Genomic DNA, 15,223 nt, shown 5'->3' on the forward strand with positions numbered 1-15,223 from the left:
CCAAGTATCTACCCTGGGAGAATATCTTTTATTAAGTGAAATAAAATGTAATTAGTATTTGTTCTTTGGATTCCTCTAAAACTAACCTCTCTAACCAGAGCTAACTTTGCAATGTAACTTTGGGGGAAAAATACAATACTCTGAAAAAAAAGAGGTAAGCATTCCACTAAAGGAAAAACTTTTTAAATCATCTCAGAGGGTGGGAGATGGGCTAGATGGGTGATGGGCATTAAGGAGGGCACTTGTTATGATGAGCACTGGGTGTTGTATGGAAGTGATGAATCACTGAATTCTACTCCTGAAACCAGTATCACACTGTACGTCAACTAACTAGAATTCAAATAAAAATTTAAAAAGGAAAAAAAAAAATCATCTCAGAAAAATGACCATTACACACATGCTTCAACAGGGTAAGGTAAGATTCTTTAAAACAAAATAGCTTACTTTCATTTCTAACAAGGATAAAATTAATTTTATAGCAATAATACCTTCCTGAGTGTCAGAAGTAACAGTACCCAGTAGTCTATATAATTGTACTACAATATATGTAGTATAAAAATAATAATTCACATTAACAATGGCGGTTTTGATTTGTGAACATGACTGTGGCCTTTCAATGAAATATTTCTTTAAATATAGCCTTCTCTACTCACGTATTGTACCACAGTCATGTTTCAGTTTCTATGTATGTTGTGCCTAAATTATTCATTCACTGGCACTCATTAACAGCCTTACTTTTTTATTTTTAGAAAGATATAATCTGTTATTTAAAATTGTAATTGTAATTTAATTGAGTAGCTCCAAAAAAGTTATCTAGAAAAGGACTTCCAAACCATCAGCTGGAAAGTTATAAGCAAAAGATAAATTATTTTCCAAATCTTTAAGCTTTTAAAAACAAGAAGAAAATACTGCTTTTGACTGGGACAATGCAGTAGGACAATTTGTTATGACACATCTATAAAAACCATTCATTTTTTAAAAAATGCACATCTGAAATAAGACCCACCTGTGGAAAGGAACACTATCCACTTCAACAACTAAAAAAATAAAACCATCATTCTGACATGTATCAGTATTTTACATATCTAATACTGAAGGAGGCAAATACTATTGTCATAATAATCTTAAAGCCAAAATAAAAGCTCAAATCAGAATTAAGAGAAACTTGGGAAAATGTTTAGAATGTAGATATTTGCATGCATTTTCAGCCAAACTTTCAAAGATTCCACATATAACCAAATGACAACTTTGAATCAAACTGAATGTCAAAAATATTAGAGCTTTGTGACACACTTACTCTAATGCAACCAGAAAAACAGAAGAGTGAATAGCAAGAGCAGTATATTTCTAAAAGGAGGAAAAGAAATCACTGACTTCCTTTATCACGGAACAAAATCAACAAGTCAGCATTTTTATGACACTGGCCATCAAGTGATTCACTATCAAAGAATTCACTTTTCAAGTTGTGTCTTTAAAATGCACTCATTTATATTTTGGGATTAAATTAAGTTTATGAATCAAAAGCCACTGTACTCAGAATTCTAATCTTAAGAAATTTAAATCATAACTTATCAAAGCGTAGTCCAAACACTATACCGTAATTCTACCATTTGGTTTTTATATGCCTCATCTGCAAAACTCATTTTACAAACAGGAGTTTTGCTCTGTTCCTCCATAGTTAATGTCCCTACACCTAAAATTTTAAGTGGCAATCAAAAAGACAGATTCAAAGGATTCCCGCTACTTCATCGGGCTTTGATAAAAACAGAGCCATCTGGTGGTGTAGCCCCATCTTCCTTCTCAGTGACTGTCTCTACAGTCCCAGAAGCTGACACAATAACCATTGTTTTATTTGCTGGAACCGTCTTCTGTTTCTCAGCAATCGCCGCACAAACGGCAACAATCTCATCACTTTCAAAGTCATAGTCAGGAATTGACTTTGGTGAGAAATGGGTTACTTCCACTGATGCGTCACACTTTTTAATCTTCTGCGCAACCTTCTGCTGCTCCTGGAGTGTTCTTGCCCAAGAAAGGTCTTCTTTCCATATTTCAGGGTTCATTGGATAGATGTGAAGGGCGACCTGAAAACTTCGAATTGCCTAAGGGAGATTAAAAAAAAAACAACAAAGTTTTTTTTGTTTGCTTTGTTTAAAAAAATGAGTCAATCTAATATATATAATCCATAATATCTATCTCTATCTCTTTAAAATATATATATCATATATATATTTTATACACACACACACACACACTGTGTGTGTGTGTGTGTGTGTGTGTTTGACATTTTTTAAAAACATATTAGAATGTAAGGATAGAAATTAGGGCTGTGCCCTAAACACTGGATGATGATTATGATGAAAAAAAGAAAAAGTTAAAGAAGTGTGAAAGAAAGTGCCTGACAAACTGCTGCGGAGAACTCCAGTCCACTGAAGTACAGGGAATGCTTTCTAGTTCAAGACAAGGCAAATGCACTGTTCCATGTCTGCAGGCCAGCAGCTGTAAGAATCTAGGGATTTCTTGGCTAACCCATCATCAGAAAGGTACGTACTGGGAATGCCTACGTTTACACCCAGAGCTTAGATTCAAATAATGCTAACATGTATTGACCATCACAAGAGACAAAGAAGGACATTATAGAATGATAGAAGGGTCAATTCACCAGGAAGACATAACCATTATAAACATATATTCCTCCCAAAGCCGGAACACCTGTAAGTATAAAGCAAACACAGACAGAGCTGAAGGGGGAAACTGACAGCAACAGACAGCAGGAGACTGCTATACCCAACTTCGGTAATGGGACCCAATACCCAGAAGGCAGATCACTAAGGGAAGAGAGGACCTGAATGACACTATAGATCAAAGGGACCCAACATAGACAAAACATTTCCCCCAATAGCATCAGAGTGCACGCTATTCTCAAGTACAAACATAACATTTTCCAGGAGAGGTCACATGTCAGGTCATAGAACAAGGTTTACAAATTTAAGGCAACTGAAATTATACCAAGTGTCTTTTCTAATGACAATGGAATAAAACCAGAGATCAGTAGCAGAAGAAAAACCAGGAAATTCACAAATAAGCAGAAACTAAACAACCCAGTCTTCAACAACCAATGAGTCAAAGAGTAAGTCATAAGGGAAATGAGAAAACATCCGGAGACAAACAAGAATGAATACACAACATACTAAAGCTTATGGATGCAGCAAAAGCAGAACTAAGAGGGACATTTATAGAAGAAAGATCTCAAAGAGCTAATTTTACACCTCAAGCAATTAGAAAATGAAGAACTAAGCCTATAACTGTTTTCCAACACCCAACTCACTCTAAGTTTCAAGTTTTTATTTACATTCCAGTTAGTTAACATATAATGTAAGTTTCAGGTGTAGAATTTAATGATTCATCCCTTCCAACACCCAAGTCTATATAAAATCCTGAATAATTAACTGCTGGAGCTCTCCCCACCTACTGACTCTTAATCTACCACGTGGTCTTTGTATGATCTTGTGTTTTTGTCCAAATACATGCAAATATAGGAAGAATGGTTAGATGTTAACAATTTTTAGCTCGCTTTCAATATATTTTTCATAGCAACCTTTCCTTAACGACATTTTGTCTTTTTTTTCTTACCATTCCAGTCTTTCAAAATAGCTTAAGTATACATAAAAATTACAAACTTAGATTTTCCCAAGTACAGCCCTAAAAATTATATTAAATGAGGAAAAAAACTACACTTTTAATCCCTGCAAGAATTTCATAATTTTAATGGACAGAACCGTATCAGCAGGAAAAAAAATAAAAAACCAAAAAAAACACAACTGAACAACTGGTTCCCTTATGCAAAAAAAAACCTTAAAATCTTAAATAATTTTACTTTTACTGATTGACTGGAAGTACCTCTACCATGTCTCCTGCAGTATTTTCTTTCTTTACAGGACAATCTTTGCTAAACTTTAAATCCTAGAGATTTTTTCCCATTACCATAGACACTTAACAAGCAAAAGAGATAATGCTTTGTAAGCTTTTAAATAAAGCAGAAATGGGGGGCAAGAATTTTGTGATAGGCTTTGTTTGTTTTCCTGTTAACCCATTAGAAAACAAAATACCACGAATTTCTTTTTTCTAACTCTAGTATGAGTTAAGTCTTCAGGTAAAAAAAAAAAAATAGGGACTTTGGTTAAACTGGTTTCCATCACTGTGAACCTCATTTCAGATTATCATGTTTAAGTTATTTGACACCAATTATTCTCTCATCAAAATTCCTTACTTATTATTTCTGAGAATTTGACCAATACCTTTATTTTGGTAAACAGAAATGATATTTATTAGAAAAATCTACGTTATCTATAACTTACTAAAGCCATTGTTACTAAACTTAAGTTCAGGGTTTACCAGTCATTTCATTAGCCTTTAAAGAAGCTATTTTTAGGGGCTCCTGGGTGGCTCAGTGGGTCAAAGCCTCTGCCTTCGGCTCAGGTCATGATCCCAGGGTACTGGAATCGAGCCCTGCATCGGGCTCTCTGCTCAGCAGGGAGCCTGCTTCCTCCTCTCTCTCTGCCTGCCTCTCTGCCTACTTGTGATCTCTGTCTGTCAAATAAATAAATAGAATCTTAAAATAAATAAATAAATAAATAAAACAATTTTTAAAAAAGAAGCTATTTTTAATTTTTAATTTTTATTCTAACTGTGAAAGGCAAATAAAGCCTTGCAAAATCTTAATTAATGACAAACAGAAAATTTGGCACTACTGTATTAGATTTGCAAACACTCTTTAGGATATTAGGGGCCAGCCCTGCCTAAACAAAAACAAAAACAAGATGTAACGGTCACAGCCAACTCTCATTTCTTCATCTTGTGCTACCTAACACCTGAAAAAAAATTCTTTTTTTTTTAAGATTTTATTTATTTTAGAGAGAGAGAGAGAAAGAGGGAAGGACAGAGGGAGAGCCTCTTAAGCAGACTCCCCACTGTGCATGGAGCCTGACAGGGGGCTCAATCTCAAGGCCTATGAAATCACTATCTGAGCCGAACCAAGAGTTGGAAACAACCACCTGAATCAGCGGGGTGCCCCCTGGAAAAAATATTCTGACTCTAATATAATTCATGTTTACAACGGAAAAAGACATTCAATAAGAACTATGATCTGTATCTATACTTACTACCTTTAAGAGGCAATTTGCTATTTATTTTTTGCACAGATGTAATAAATGGCTATTTACTTTTTGGCTCAGCTAATCAAAAACACGTCAGAATAAAATTTCATCATTATAATAATCTAACTTCCTTACCAGGACTATCTCTCCTAATCCAAGCTGAGCACGTCCCAAAGTTTGCCAAGACTCCCATGAATGTGGATTTCTCTGGACAGCCATTTCAGCTGCATGTACTGCTGGGAACATTTCATGAAGAGACATTAGGACCTGTAGCCAAAAAAAAGAAACAAAACTTGTCAGTAATACTCATAAACTAGCAAACTACTAATGAATAACCATATATAAACTTTTTCATTTTTAAAAAAATATTTTTAGTCTGGTAAATATAGCATCTCAGTGGTTTTGACCCACACCTCTCCCATGCAGGATCAGGAAAGACTATTCTTCCTATTTCTAAAATAACTATGAAAATATAAACTATCCCCTTCTCAGTCATTGAACACTCTTGCCCATCAGTTAAAAAAAGGTGATCATGATCTAGCCATGGTGGTTCAGAGATATTTGAACTCTTAATTCCACTTTTGATTATTCTATTTACAATGTGGTTTTCTATTTACAGTGTGCCTTACGTTTGAGATCATCATCTGAAAGGTATCTGTAAAGTGTGTAGATCAAGGCTGAATTGCAACTATTCCCTCCCAAAAATATGTCTGATACTCCATTAGAGATTTTAAAGTCTTTTGGATAACTTAACCCAAGTGCTCAGAGATTTTCCTTATAGACTTTCCCACAAAATAATAGAAATGTATTTTTAAAATTCAAATGTTATTTCCAAACTATTAATAAATTGAGTCTATTCTGACCTTTTGCTAAGGACTAGGCCATTTTTAGAGAAATATCATCATACAGAGTCCAACCATCCTCATTCTGAAGAAACAAAGCTATTGCCCAGTTCACTACAATTAATTTCCAAGGCAAGCAAACACATTTCATTTAAGAAATCACCACTAAAAAAAAAAGAAGAAGAAGAAGAAGAAGAAGAGGAAGAAGAAGAAGAAGAAGAAGAAAAGAAATCACCACTGACTTCCTAAAAGATAGGCATCTGTTCATATCTTACCAAGGTTGAAATAAGTTAACTTCACTGTGAAAATTAATGAATTTCTAATGTCATGCAAAAGGCAGAGCCATAAATAATACAGTGATAATATTTTATCACCCAGGGCCTACCAATAATAATACTGTAACACATTTTGGAAAGGAAATGTTAAAAAATTTGAAAAAGACATATTTGAGAAAGAAAGTGGAAAGAAATGCCATTTTGGTTCATTACTGTTCACCAAACACATATGAACACAACACAGTGAGATTTCATAATGAAACTGAAATTCTCCATGATCTTTACCTGTGATTTCATTTCATACAGGGTGGCATCATCTGGGGTTAACTGCAGTGCTTCATCCCATTTTTGAATTGCCTCTCGATATCTGTGGTTAAGTTACATTAATATCATATTTTTAATAAGGCCTTGAGAGTACCTAACTAAATATTTAAATCGGGTACTAAGGAATACTTGTATATCAAGAAATAGCTCTATTCAAGAACTCACAATAACAATAACATTACAAAAACAAGAAAAATTAAGAGTTAAAGAGAAAGGACAGCAAAAGAGAAAAAGACAAATATAAATGCAAGAGATCTTAGAAATCTCTCTCCAATTTTACTTTCCCGGCTGAGAAATCGCCATCAAAATTTCCCTTTTTTCATCAACACCAATGTGTCTGCAAATGTTGTCATACATGTCGCAAGTATTACAAAGGACTTTTCTGAGGAATTTATAATCCAGTTGCAATCCTGGGCAATCCAGAAACAATCTAGCTGACACACAACACTTTTAAGAAGTTGCCTGGTAACTGTGTAAAGACTCTTTTGGGGCACCTGGATGGCTCAGCTGGTTGAGCGTCTGACTCTTGGTTTTGGTTCAGGTCATGATTTCAGGGTCACGGAATTGAGCCCTGCCTCGGGCTCTGTGCTCAGTGGGGAGTCTGCTTGAGAATTCTCTCTCTCCCCGCTCTGCATTGCCCTCCCCCCTGGCTCTTGCTCTCTCTCTCTCTCTCTCTCTCAAATAAATAATCTTAAAAAAAAATTCTTCAGTTTTAAGTTTCCTTGTCTGTAAATTCCATGAGCTCAGGAACTATATCTTTTCATCACTATTAATACAAGGTAAGCTTATAAAAAATGGGTCAAATGAGGGGCACCTGGGTGGCTCAGTGGGTTAAGCCTCTGCCTTCGGCTCAGGTCATGATCCCAGGGTCCTGGGATCGAGCCCCATATTGGGCTCTCTGCTCAGTGGGGAGCCTGCTTCCCCCCCCCCCCCGCCGCCTGCCTCTCTGTCTACTTGTGAGCTCTGTCAAATAAATAAATAAAATCTTTTTTTAAAAAACGGGTCAAATGAATGAAAAACAGCTTAGAGATGGTGATTTCCACTATCACTTTTGCACTGATGTCCTCCTAGTGAGGTTTTTCTTGTGACCTCCAGAGCTGTATGGTCAACTAGCATCTCTGCGAAGACACCACGAATTCCTCCTGCCTAAAACCAATGTTAGCGTGCCACGTCCAAATTTGCAGAAGCACTGCAGCACTTTCTTTTTTAAATAAAATTAAGGAATAATAAAGCCCTATATGTTATCCTTCTATGTTATCCTATATGGTATCCTTCACAAGTGTTTAACTCACATATATGTGACTATTTCTACAAAGAGAAAGTCCTATTTGCCAGACTATATCTTCCATGACAACGAGCAGAAACTTTCTATTCTGTACCTTCCTCCCAGTGCTACTAATTCTGGTTTCTCGAGATAAACAGAAAATATGTAACCCACTAGTTTTAATTCTTGGCTATACCAGAATGATCTAGGGAGATTCTGGAAGGGAAGAAATACACACCACACACACACCACACGTATACACAGAGCTGGGCCTAGCCTCAGCTCACCTAAAACAGATATTCTCAGAGGAGGACACAGGCATCTAAATTTTTTGAACCAGGAAACGGTAATAAACACCAAGGTGGTGAACCATTGATAGTATCTTTCATAACATATTAAGACCTATCATGTGCTACCTTCTATGGAATCACTCATTGTTTCCTGTTTTCCAGACCCTTCATTTCCTCTGTATGTGTTCTTCCGCATAATTTCCTACTTGAATATATGAAGATCCAAACCAAAGATAACCAAAATGTGGGCCAATATGCACTGATTATTATTATTATTTATTATTATTTAAACAGAGGACAGTGAAGTAGAGAAATACAGGTGACATTTGGGAGAAAATGCAAAGCTTGAAGAACATAAAAAAGTACATTCTGTTTTCACCTTGCTAGAGAGTTCTTTGACTAGCAAGGAATACAGATGGGCAGTACCATTTCCAGGGGTCTCATGCCGTCTTGGCAAATGAAAATGGGCTACCAACACCTGTAAATAGGTCTGCCACAGAGCCGGCCCCATGGCTAGCAGCAGGGGGAAGGTGAACATGGTGGGAGTGTGCTTTACACATCCCGCCGGAGCTGCCATGATAGGCTGCAGCAGTGGCTACCGCAACTTGGTAATAGCAAGCTAGACGGAGCTAGATGCTTCAGATTGACCCTGGAAAAGCTGGTAGTCTTTGCTTCCAGGCAAACCAATCTGAAAACGCAGACATAGCTATCAGAACTACTGCCTGGACCACAGTTAGTATCTTCTTCCCTAACAGGGGCCACTGCTGAGTACTGAAGAGTTACCTATTTGAACACTGTGTTTACTTCTGGGTGGAAGACTACTAGAGTTTTAGGAATACAGTGTGACCATTATTCACTTCATTTTTATGATGTGCTACCACAATGCTGAATGTTTTTCCCTGCTTCTGCCTGCGTCAGAAATATTCTTGGCGGGAGGGGAGGGGCGCCTGGGTGGCTCAATAGGTTAAGCACCTGCCTTCAGCTTAGGTCATGATCTCAGGGTCCCAAGACTGAGCCCCGCATTGGGCTCCCTGCTCAGTGGGGAGTTTGCTTCTCCCTCTCCCTCTGCCATGCCCCTCTGCTCCTGCTCTCTCTTTCCCTCTCTCTCTAAAATAAATAAAATCTTTAAAAAAAAAAATCTTTAAAAAAAATTTAGGTAGTTAACACACAGGGCAATATTGGCTTCTGGAATAGAACTCAGTGATTCATCACTTACATACAACACCCAGTGCTCATCATAACAAGTGCGCTCCTTAATACCCATCGCCCATTTAGTACCCCTCAGCCCCCTCAATTAAACCTCCGTTTGTTCTCTATTGTTAAGAGTCATTTATGGCTTATTTCCCTCTCTCCTTTTTTTCTTTTCTCCCTTCCCACACATTCACCTGTTTTCTTTCATAATTCCACATATGAGTGAGTTCATATGGTATTTGTCTTTCTCTGACTTATTTCATTTAGCAGAATATAATCTAGCTCCATCCATGTCGTTGCAAATGGCAAGATTTCATTCTTTTTGATGGCTAGGTAATATTCCAGAGAGTGTGTGTGTGTGTGTGTGTGTGTGTGTGTGTGTGTTTTAAACATCTTCTTCAGCCATTCATCAGTCAATGGGCATTTGGGTTCTCTGCTGCTCTAACATTATGGTGCTTACATGAAGTGTTTGTTTTTATACAAAATGTTCTTAAATCAGGTCTTTCTTGTATTCTATACCTGAGTAAAGGACACTTGTTTTGATATAATTGTTTTGATATAAAAAATTATTTCCCAAATACACAGAGAAGAATCAGAAAATATAGGAAAGCGCATGCATACACACCCATACCTTCCACACACAGAAATTAAAGACAACAACCATAGTTAATATAGTTAACACTTTATTGTATATACTTCCAGTTTGTTTTAATATATATCACACATATGAAACTTTTTTTAATGTCTTTAAATTATCAAATGCTTCTCTCTGTAGCATAATGCTCAGAGACGGATTACTAGTGTTTCAATACAAAATTCATTCAAATGGATCCTCTACTGTTAGACATTATATTTAAAAGCTGCTAAAAGAGTAAATCTTAAATGTTCTCACCACACAAAAAAAGCAAATGTGAGGTGATGGATGTATCAACTAACTTTTTACCGTGGTAATCATTCTGCAATATATATGTTTATCAAATCATCACATTCTATACCTTAAACTTACATAATGTTATACATCAATTATATCTCCATAAAACTTGAAAAAATTACCCTTTGGTCATTACTGCTATCTTTTTGGAAGGAAGTGGGCCATGAACAATTGCTGAAGAAGGAAAGCTGTATTTTGGAGGTCAAATATACACATATTATACTTGATATAAAACTGACTGGAAATGAGATCACTTTAGAAGGAAGGATGGTACAACTTAAAATATCATTCTCATTAATTTCCTTTATGAAAAAAGCCAATGAGGGAAGAAATAAGTATATATTATATTATTATATTAACATTATTATGTATTAATATTATCAGTGTTAGTATTATTATATGTAGCAAATATTATATTTACTATAATATACTATAATATATGTCTAGACTCCTCCCCTTCAGATTTTCTATTAATATGACCCACTAGGGCACCTACTATAATATGCTATACTCTAAGTCTATACTCTTCCCCTTCAGATTTTCTATTAATATGACCCACTGGGGCACCTGGGTGGTTCAGTAGGTTAAACACCTGACCTTTAAAATCCAACTGTTATTTGTAAGAATATATTCAAAAAAAAAAAAAAAAAGGGGAGTGCATTGGGGGAGGTGGTGGTGGATGGGGGGATGAGACAGAGAATCTTAAGCAGAATCTGTGCTGGCCCATGCTAGTCTCAAATTCAACCCTGAGATAATGACCTGAGCTGAACCAAGAGTTGGACACTTAACCAACTACGCCACCCAAGTGCCCCAAAATTTGTACAATGAAAAGCAAATCTTGCCTTCACTCCTGTCCTCTGGTCTATTAGATCACTTTCCCACAGGCAACCAGTTACCAGTTCCTTGATATCCTGCCAAAGATAATCTTTGGATTTATAAGCATGAGGACCTATGTATCTTTGAAAACATCATAAATGGTAACATTCTAAATATACACACAATTCTCTCCCTTGCCCTTTTACTTACTATATATTGAGATCATTTTGTATTATTATGTACAGAACTGCCTTTTTAAAAAATGGCTGTATAGTAGATCTCTTACTATCCAGACTCTACCAGGAACCAGAAAGATTTAGATTTTAAACAGATTAAGAGACAATTTTAATTACTTGTCCTGGTTATTTATATTCTTGATAAAAAGAAAAGTTGCAGATATTAAAACACTATTAAGCTCAAAAGCTTTATTCCAGATATAGCTGATTCTCATTCCCAAAGTTATGTTCTAAAAAGGCGCTGTAAAGACTGAATTAGCAAATACTGAATCATTGCTCGTAGTTTGGAAAACACAGGGTTAAGTTCCTGCAAACCCCTGGTCATATTTTTATCAACTGATTAATATATAGCCTTGTTTTATGTGTTTCTGTTTAAAGACATCTTATTTAATATATATTTCTGATTCATTAACATTGAACTCATGGCCAATAGCACTGTAACTCACGCCTGGACAAAGGTTACTGAACACACACATATTTTCTCTGTCAAATCTGTGCTCATTCACATCACACCCTTGTTCTTAGGAACACAGCACTTCTAAACCACACTCAGGGGCCGTTTTAAACAGCAAAACCACCAGCAAAAGACACATTATGTGTGGAAAATATAACTTAGACCACAAAAAGGACAGTTGTTTACAGTGTAAGAGTTGGAACAAGGAGACACAGTTGCACCTTGTTTGACTCATCTGGGAACAGCCACAGCAGGCACTCAAATTTTTCTCAGCTCTGTGCATGTTCCCTAATGCTTGTGAAAGCACCGTATTAATTTGGGGGTTACCAATATACTTTAGTGAGTGGGTAAACTCATAAATGCAGAATCCAGGGGCACCTGGGTGGATCAGACAGTTAAGCATCTGCCTTCAGCTCAGGTCCCGGGATGGAGCCCCATAAAGGGCTCCCTGCTCAGTGGGGAGTTTGCTTCTCCCTCACCCCCTGCCGCTCCCTCATCTCTCCTCCTGCTCACACACTCTCTCTCCCCCTGCTTGCTCGCTCTCAAATAAAATATTAAAAAAAAAAAAAAAGGCAGAATCCATGAAAGAAGGTTGACCATTTTTAAGAAGAAATGTTATAGCATTTTTTTCTGTCAAACAGAATGTAACTAGCCACAAATGAGTATTACTTTCCACTAATATCATGACAGATTTCTATTTGATTTCTATCACACAATTTTACATCCTTATATGGAAATATCAAGACAAATTTAAATGCTACTTCTATCCCACGTTGGGTATAGGGATTACTTAAATTAAAAAAGGAAGAAGAAGTTTCCTAAAAGCTATTTTTCTTTTCTTTTTTTTTTTTTTTAAGTAGGCCCTATACCCAGTATGGGGCTTGAACTCACGACCCTGAGATTAAGAGTTGCATGCTCTACCAACTGAGCCAGCCAGGCACCTCCCCTAAAAGCTATCTCTATACAGGTACACTTTTTAGCAAACCCCTAGCTAATATTAACATTCGTATTTTATTGCCTCATTAAAAACTATGTCATCAAAAACTTTAAAGTTTTCACCTTATTTTACATTGTATTTCTAATAATTATTTACAATAATTGTGCCCAAAAATGTTTCATGATAGAAATAACTTTTCTGGCTCAGTTTAAATTTTCTTATTCGAAGTGGCTTTCCTTTGTTCAGAATATAATATTTGAAATTGAAAGTTTAGTTTTCTTCTTTGATTTTGTGAGAGCTTTTGCATAGACATTACAATGATATTGAAAGTAGTTTTTGATAGATTTAATTCGAGTGAAAGCTGTGTGACTTCCAATGTAGGTAAATCAAGTTCCAACTTTTATGCAATGATCAATTTTTTTAATTAAACCCCCCCAAAACGGTTAAGATATTTTGAGCTTCTCCGTCTAGAAATTGGAGTAGCACTCTGAAGAAAGCAAGGACAAAATAATGTGTAAGTAATACAACGAAAATCTGTCATAAGAAACCTAATTCCCATACCTTAAGATAAGGTCAGAAAGAAAAAAAAAAAACAAAAAGGCAATAAAAGAGAAAAGACATACTTCCTAATCATGGCATATTTTCTCAAGACATACAAATTTAGGAGAAGGGGAAGTGCGTTGGGAAGAATTGCTGAGATGATGCTTAGATCAGAGTCCCTGGGTGATTCTATCAGACAAGGGACAAGTCAGAAGTACACTTGACAAATAAATTCTAAACTGCTCCAAGTCTTAGTCACTATCGCTTATTGAAATTATGTGGACACGGGATTAGGTCAAGTCAAAAAAGCCCACATTCGGTAACAGTTTAAACTTCAACTATTTACTTACACAAAAGAAGAAACCTATCTTAAGAGTGTCTAATTTATTACACACAAGAACAAACGATGCAGGGCAGATCCATGGCCTCCGGAGACAGCAGGAAGGAGTCCGAAGTCACATCAATGTGGACACACACTGAATAAAGGTCATTTTCCAAAGCAAATTAAAACGATGATGTCAACTCCTACCTAGTGCAGGATGTTTCTTAGTTGTTATTGTATTGAAAGCAATTGCCTTCTTCTCCTACTTGCCATATTAGACAACCTGTTTTCTGAAACAAGTAAAAAGTCACAATTTTAATCTCCCAATTTCTACTTCAGATACAGAGACGATTTAAAATTATTTTACCATCTGTATTACTCACTCACGGAGCATACACACAAATGTCACAAAATAAGATTCACTAGAAATTAATTCTAGTATCATGGAATAACTTGGATCAAATTAAAACATGTAAGTAAATGGGCAGGACTATAGCAAGTCGCCTTGTTTTAATGACAAATATATGACAAAATCACAAATTATGCAAAAAGCAAAATAAGAATCAGGACTCCCTTCCCTAGCTAAACCCCCATCAACCTGCCTTCCTGGTTCCTCAGAGAGGTTCACTCTGCCCCCCTGCCTTAAATCATTCTTGTGAATATTGGCTCATGATACCCAGTTCTTTTTCTTCATAGAACTTGAAACTTTACATTTATTTGTTTGTTTAAGCCAGAAGCTCTATGTACACCAAGGTATATGCAGCTTTAGCACCTAACACAACAGGCCTAACACCTATCAATAATTTCTGAAAGAATAAGGTAGACACAGGAGTGGAGGACAGTCTTCGTGGGTAAACAAAGACAATATGGTCCTGTCCATGAAATATATGCCACTGCCTAAGCCACAGTTTTAAATACCACAGTTAAAAATGTAGTCTTAAGAGTCCTAATGCATTTCAGCGTTATTTGGACAATCTAGCAATAAAAATAAGAAATGCTTTTGTCATAAGAAAGATACATTATCTGAAAAAAAGAGAATCCTAATAATCACTAAAGACTTCCTAGCGCATAAGCTAAATATAAAAACCCTAAAGTATTAACAAATTAAATCCAGCAACTTATTAAAAAGTATAAAGTTCACATGACCATGTAGGATACACCTCAAAAAATTTAAAAAACTCATATTTAACAGATAACACAGGGAAAAAAAGTATAAGACTCTCAACAATACTTAACACCCATTTCGACTCTTTATAGCGATTCCCTATAAAGTTCTTAACAAAAAGTATATACATCACAGAAATTTCATTTCATGGTGCAATTATCCACTAAGCTTTAATGATACTATGTCTAAAAGTGGTTACTATGTCACCTAAAAAGAAACCAAATTATGGGTGACTTTCAGCCTATCTCTAAGTATTTCCAAATGTTATTTCAGACACAACATGAAAAACTTTGGAAATGTGCTATGTTCTAGTCTCTGAAAAGTTAAATTATTCCTTCATAATAATCCTTCTACTCATAATATTCTAAGAAATGTAGTAGTAGTAAATTCTGTAGGACTTAAAACTAGTGAATCTATTTCTTCCAGTATTAGCTTATCAGTCCAATCTTTTTTCTACTACCCTCCCACCCACACCTCTGCTCC

The 15,223-nt window shown here is 36.0% G+C and overlaps 1 protein-coding gene across 6 annotated transcripts in view; it reads right to left on the reverse strand.

Moving 5' to 3' along the window:
- Nucleotides 1–837: 837 nt before the first annotated feature.
- TTC33 (tetratricopeptide repeat domain 33) overlaps nt 838–15,223 on the reverse strand; it is a 31,023-nt gene continuing 16,637 nt past the window's right edge. For all 6 annotated transcript variants that reach the window (XM_032851379.1, XM_032851378.1, XM_032851381.1 and 3 more), the window contains exons 3-5: nt 6,556–6,637; nt 5,289–5,420; nt 838–2,099 (exon numbers count right to left, since the gene is read on the reverse strand). In XM_032851379.1, the coding sequence (XP_032707270.1) occupies nt 1,746–2,099; nt 5,289–5,420; nt 6,556–6,637 (568 nt within the window). In that variant the 3' untranslated portion in view covers nt 838–1,745. The remainder of the gene's footprint in view (nt 2,100–5,288; nt 5,421–6,555; nt 6,638–15,223) is intronic.

This window comes from Lontra canadensis, unplaced genomic scaffold (assembly GCF_010015895.1).
Source record: "Lontra canadensis isolate GAN:19392208 unplaced genomic scaffold, GSC_riverotter_1.0 scaffold5, whole genome shotgun sequence".
Taxonomy (NCBI): Eukaryota; Metazoa; Chordata; class Mammalia; order Carnivora; family Mustelidae; genus Lontra; species Lontra canadensis.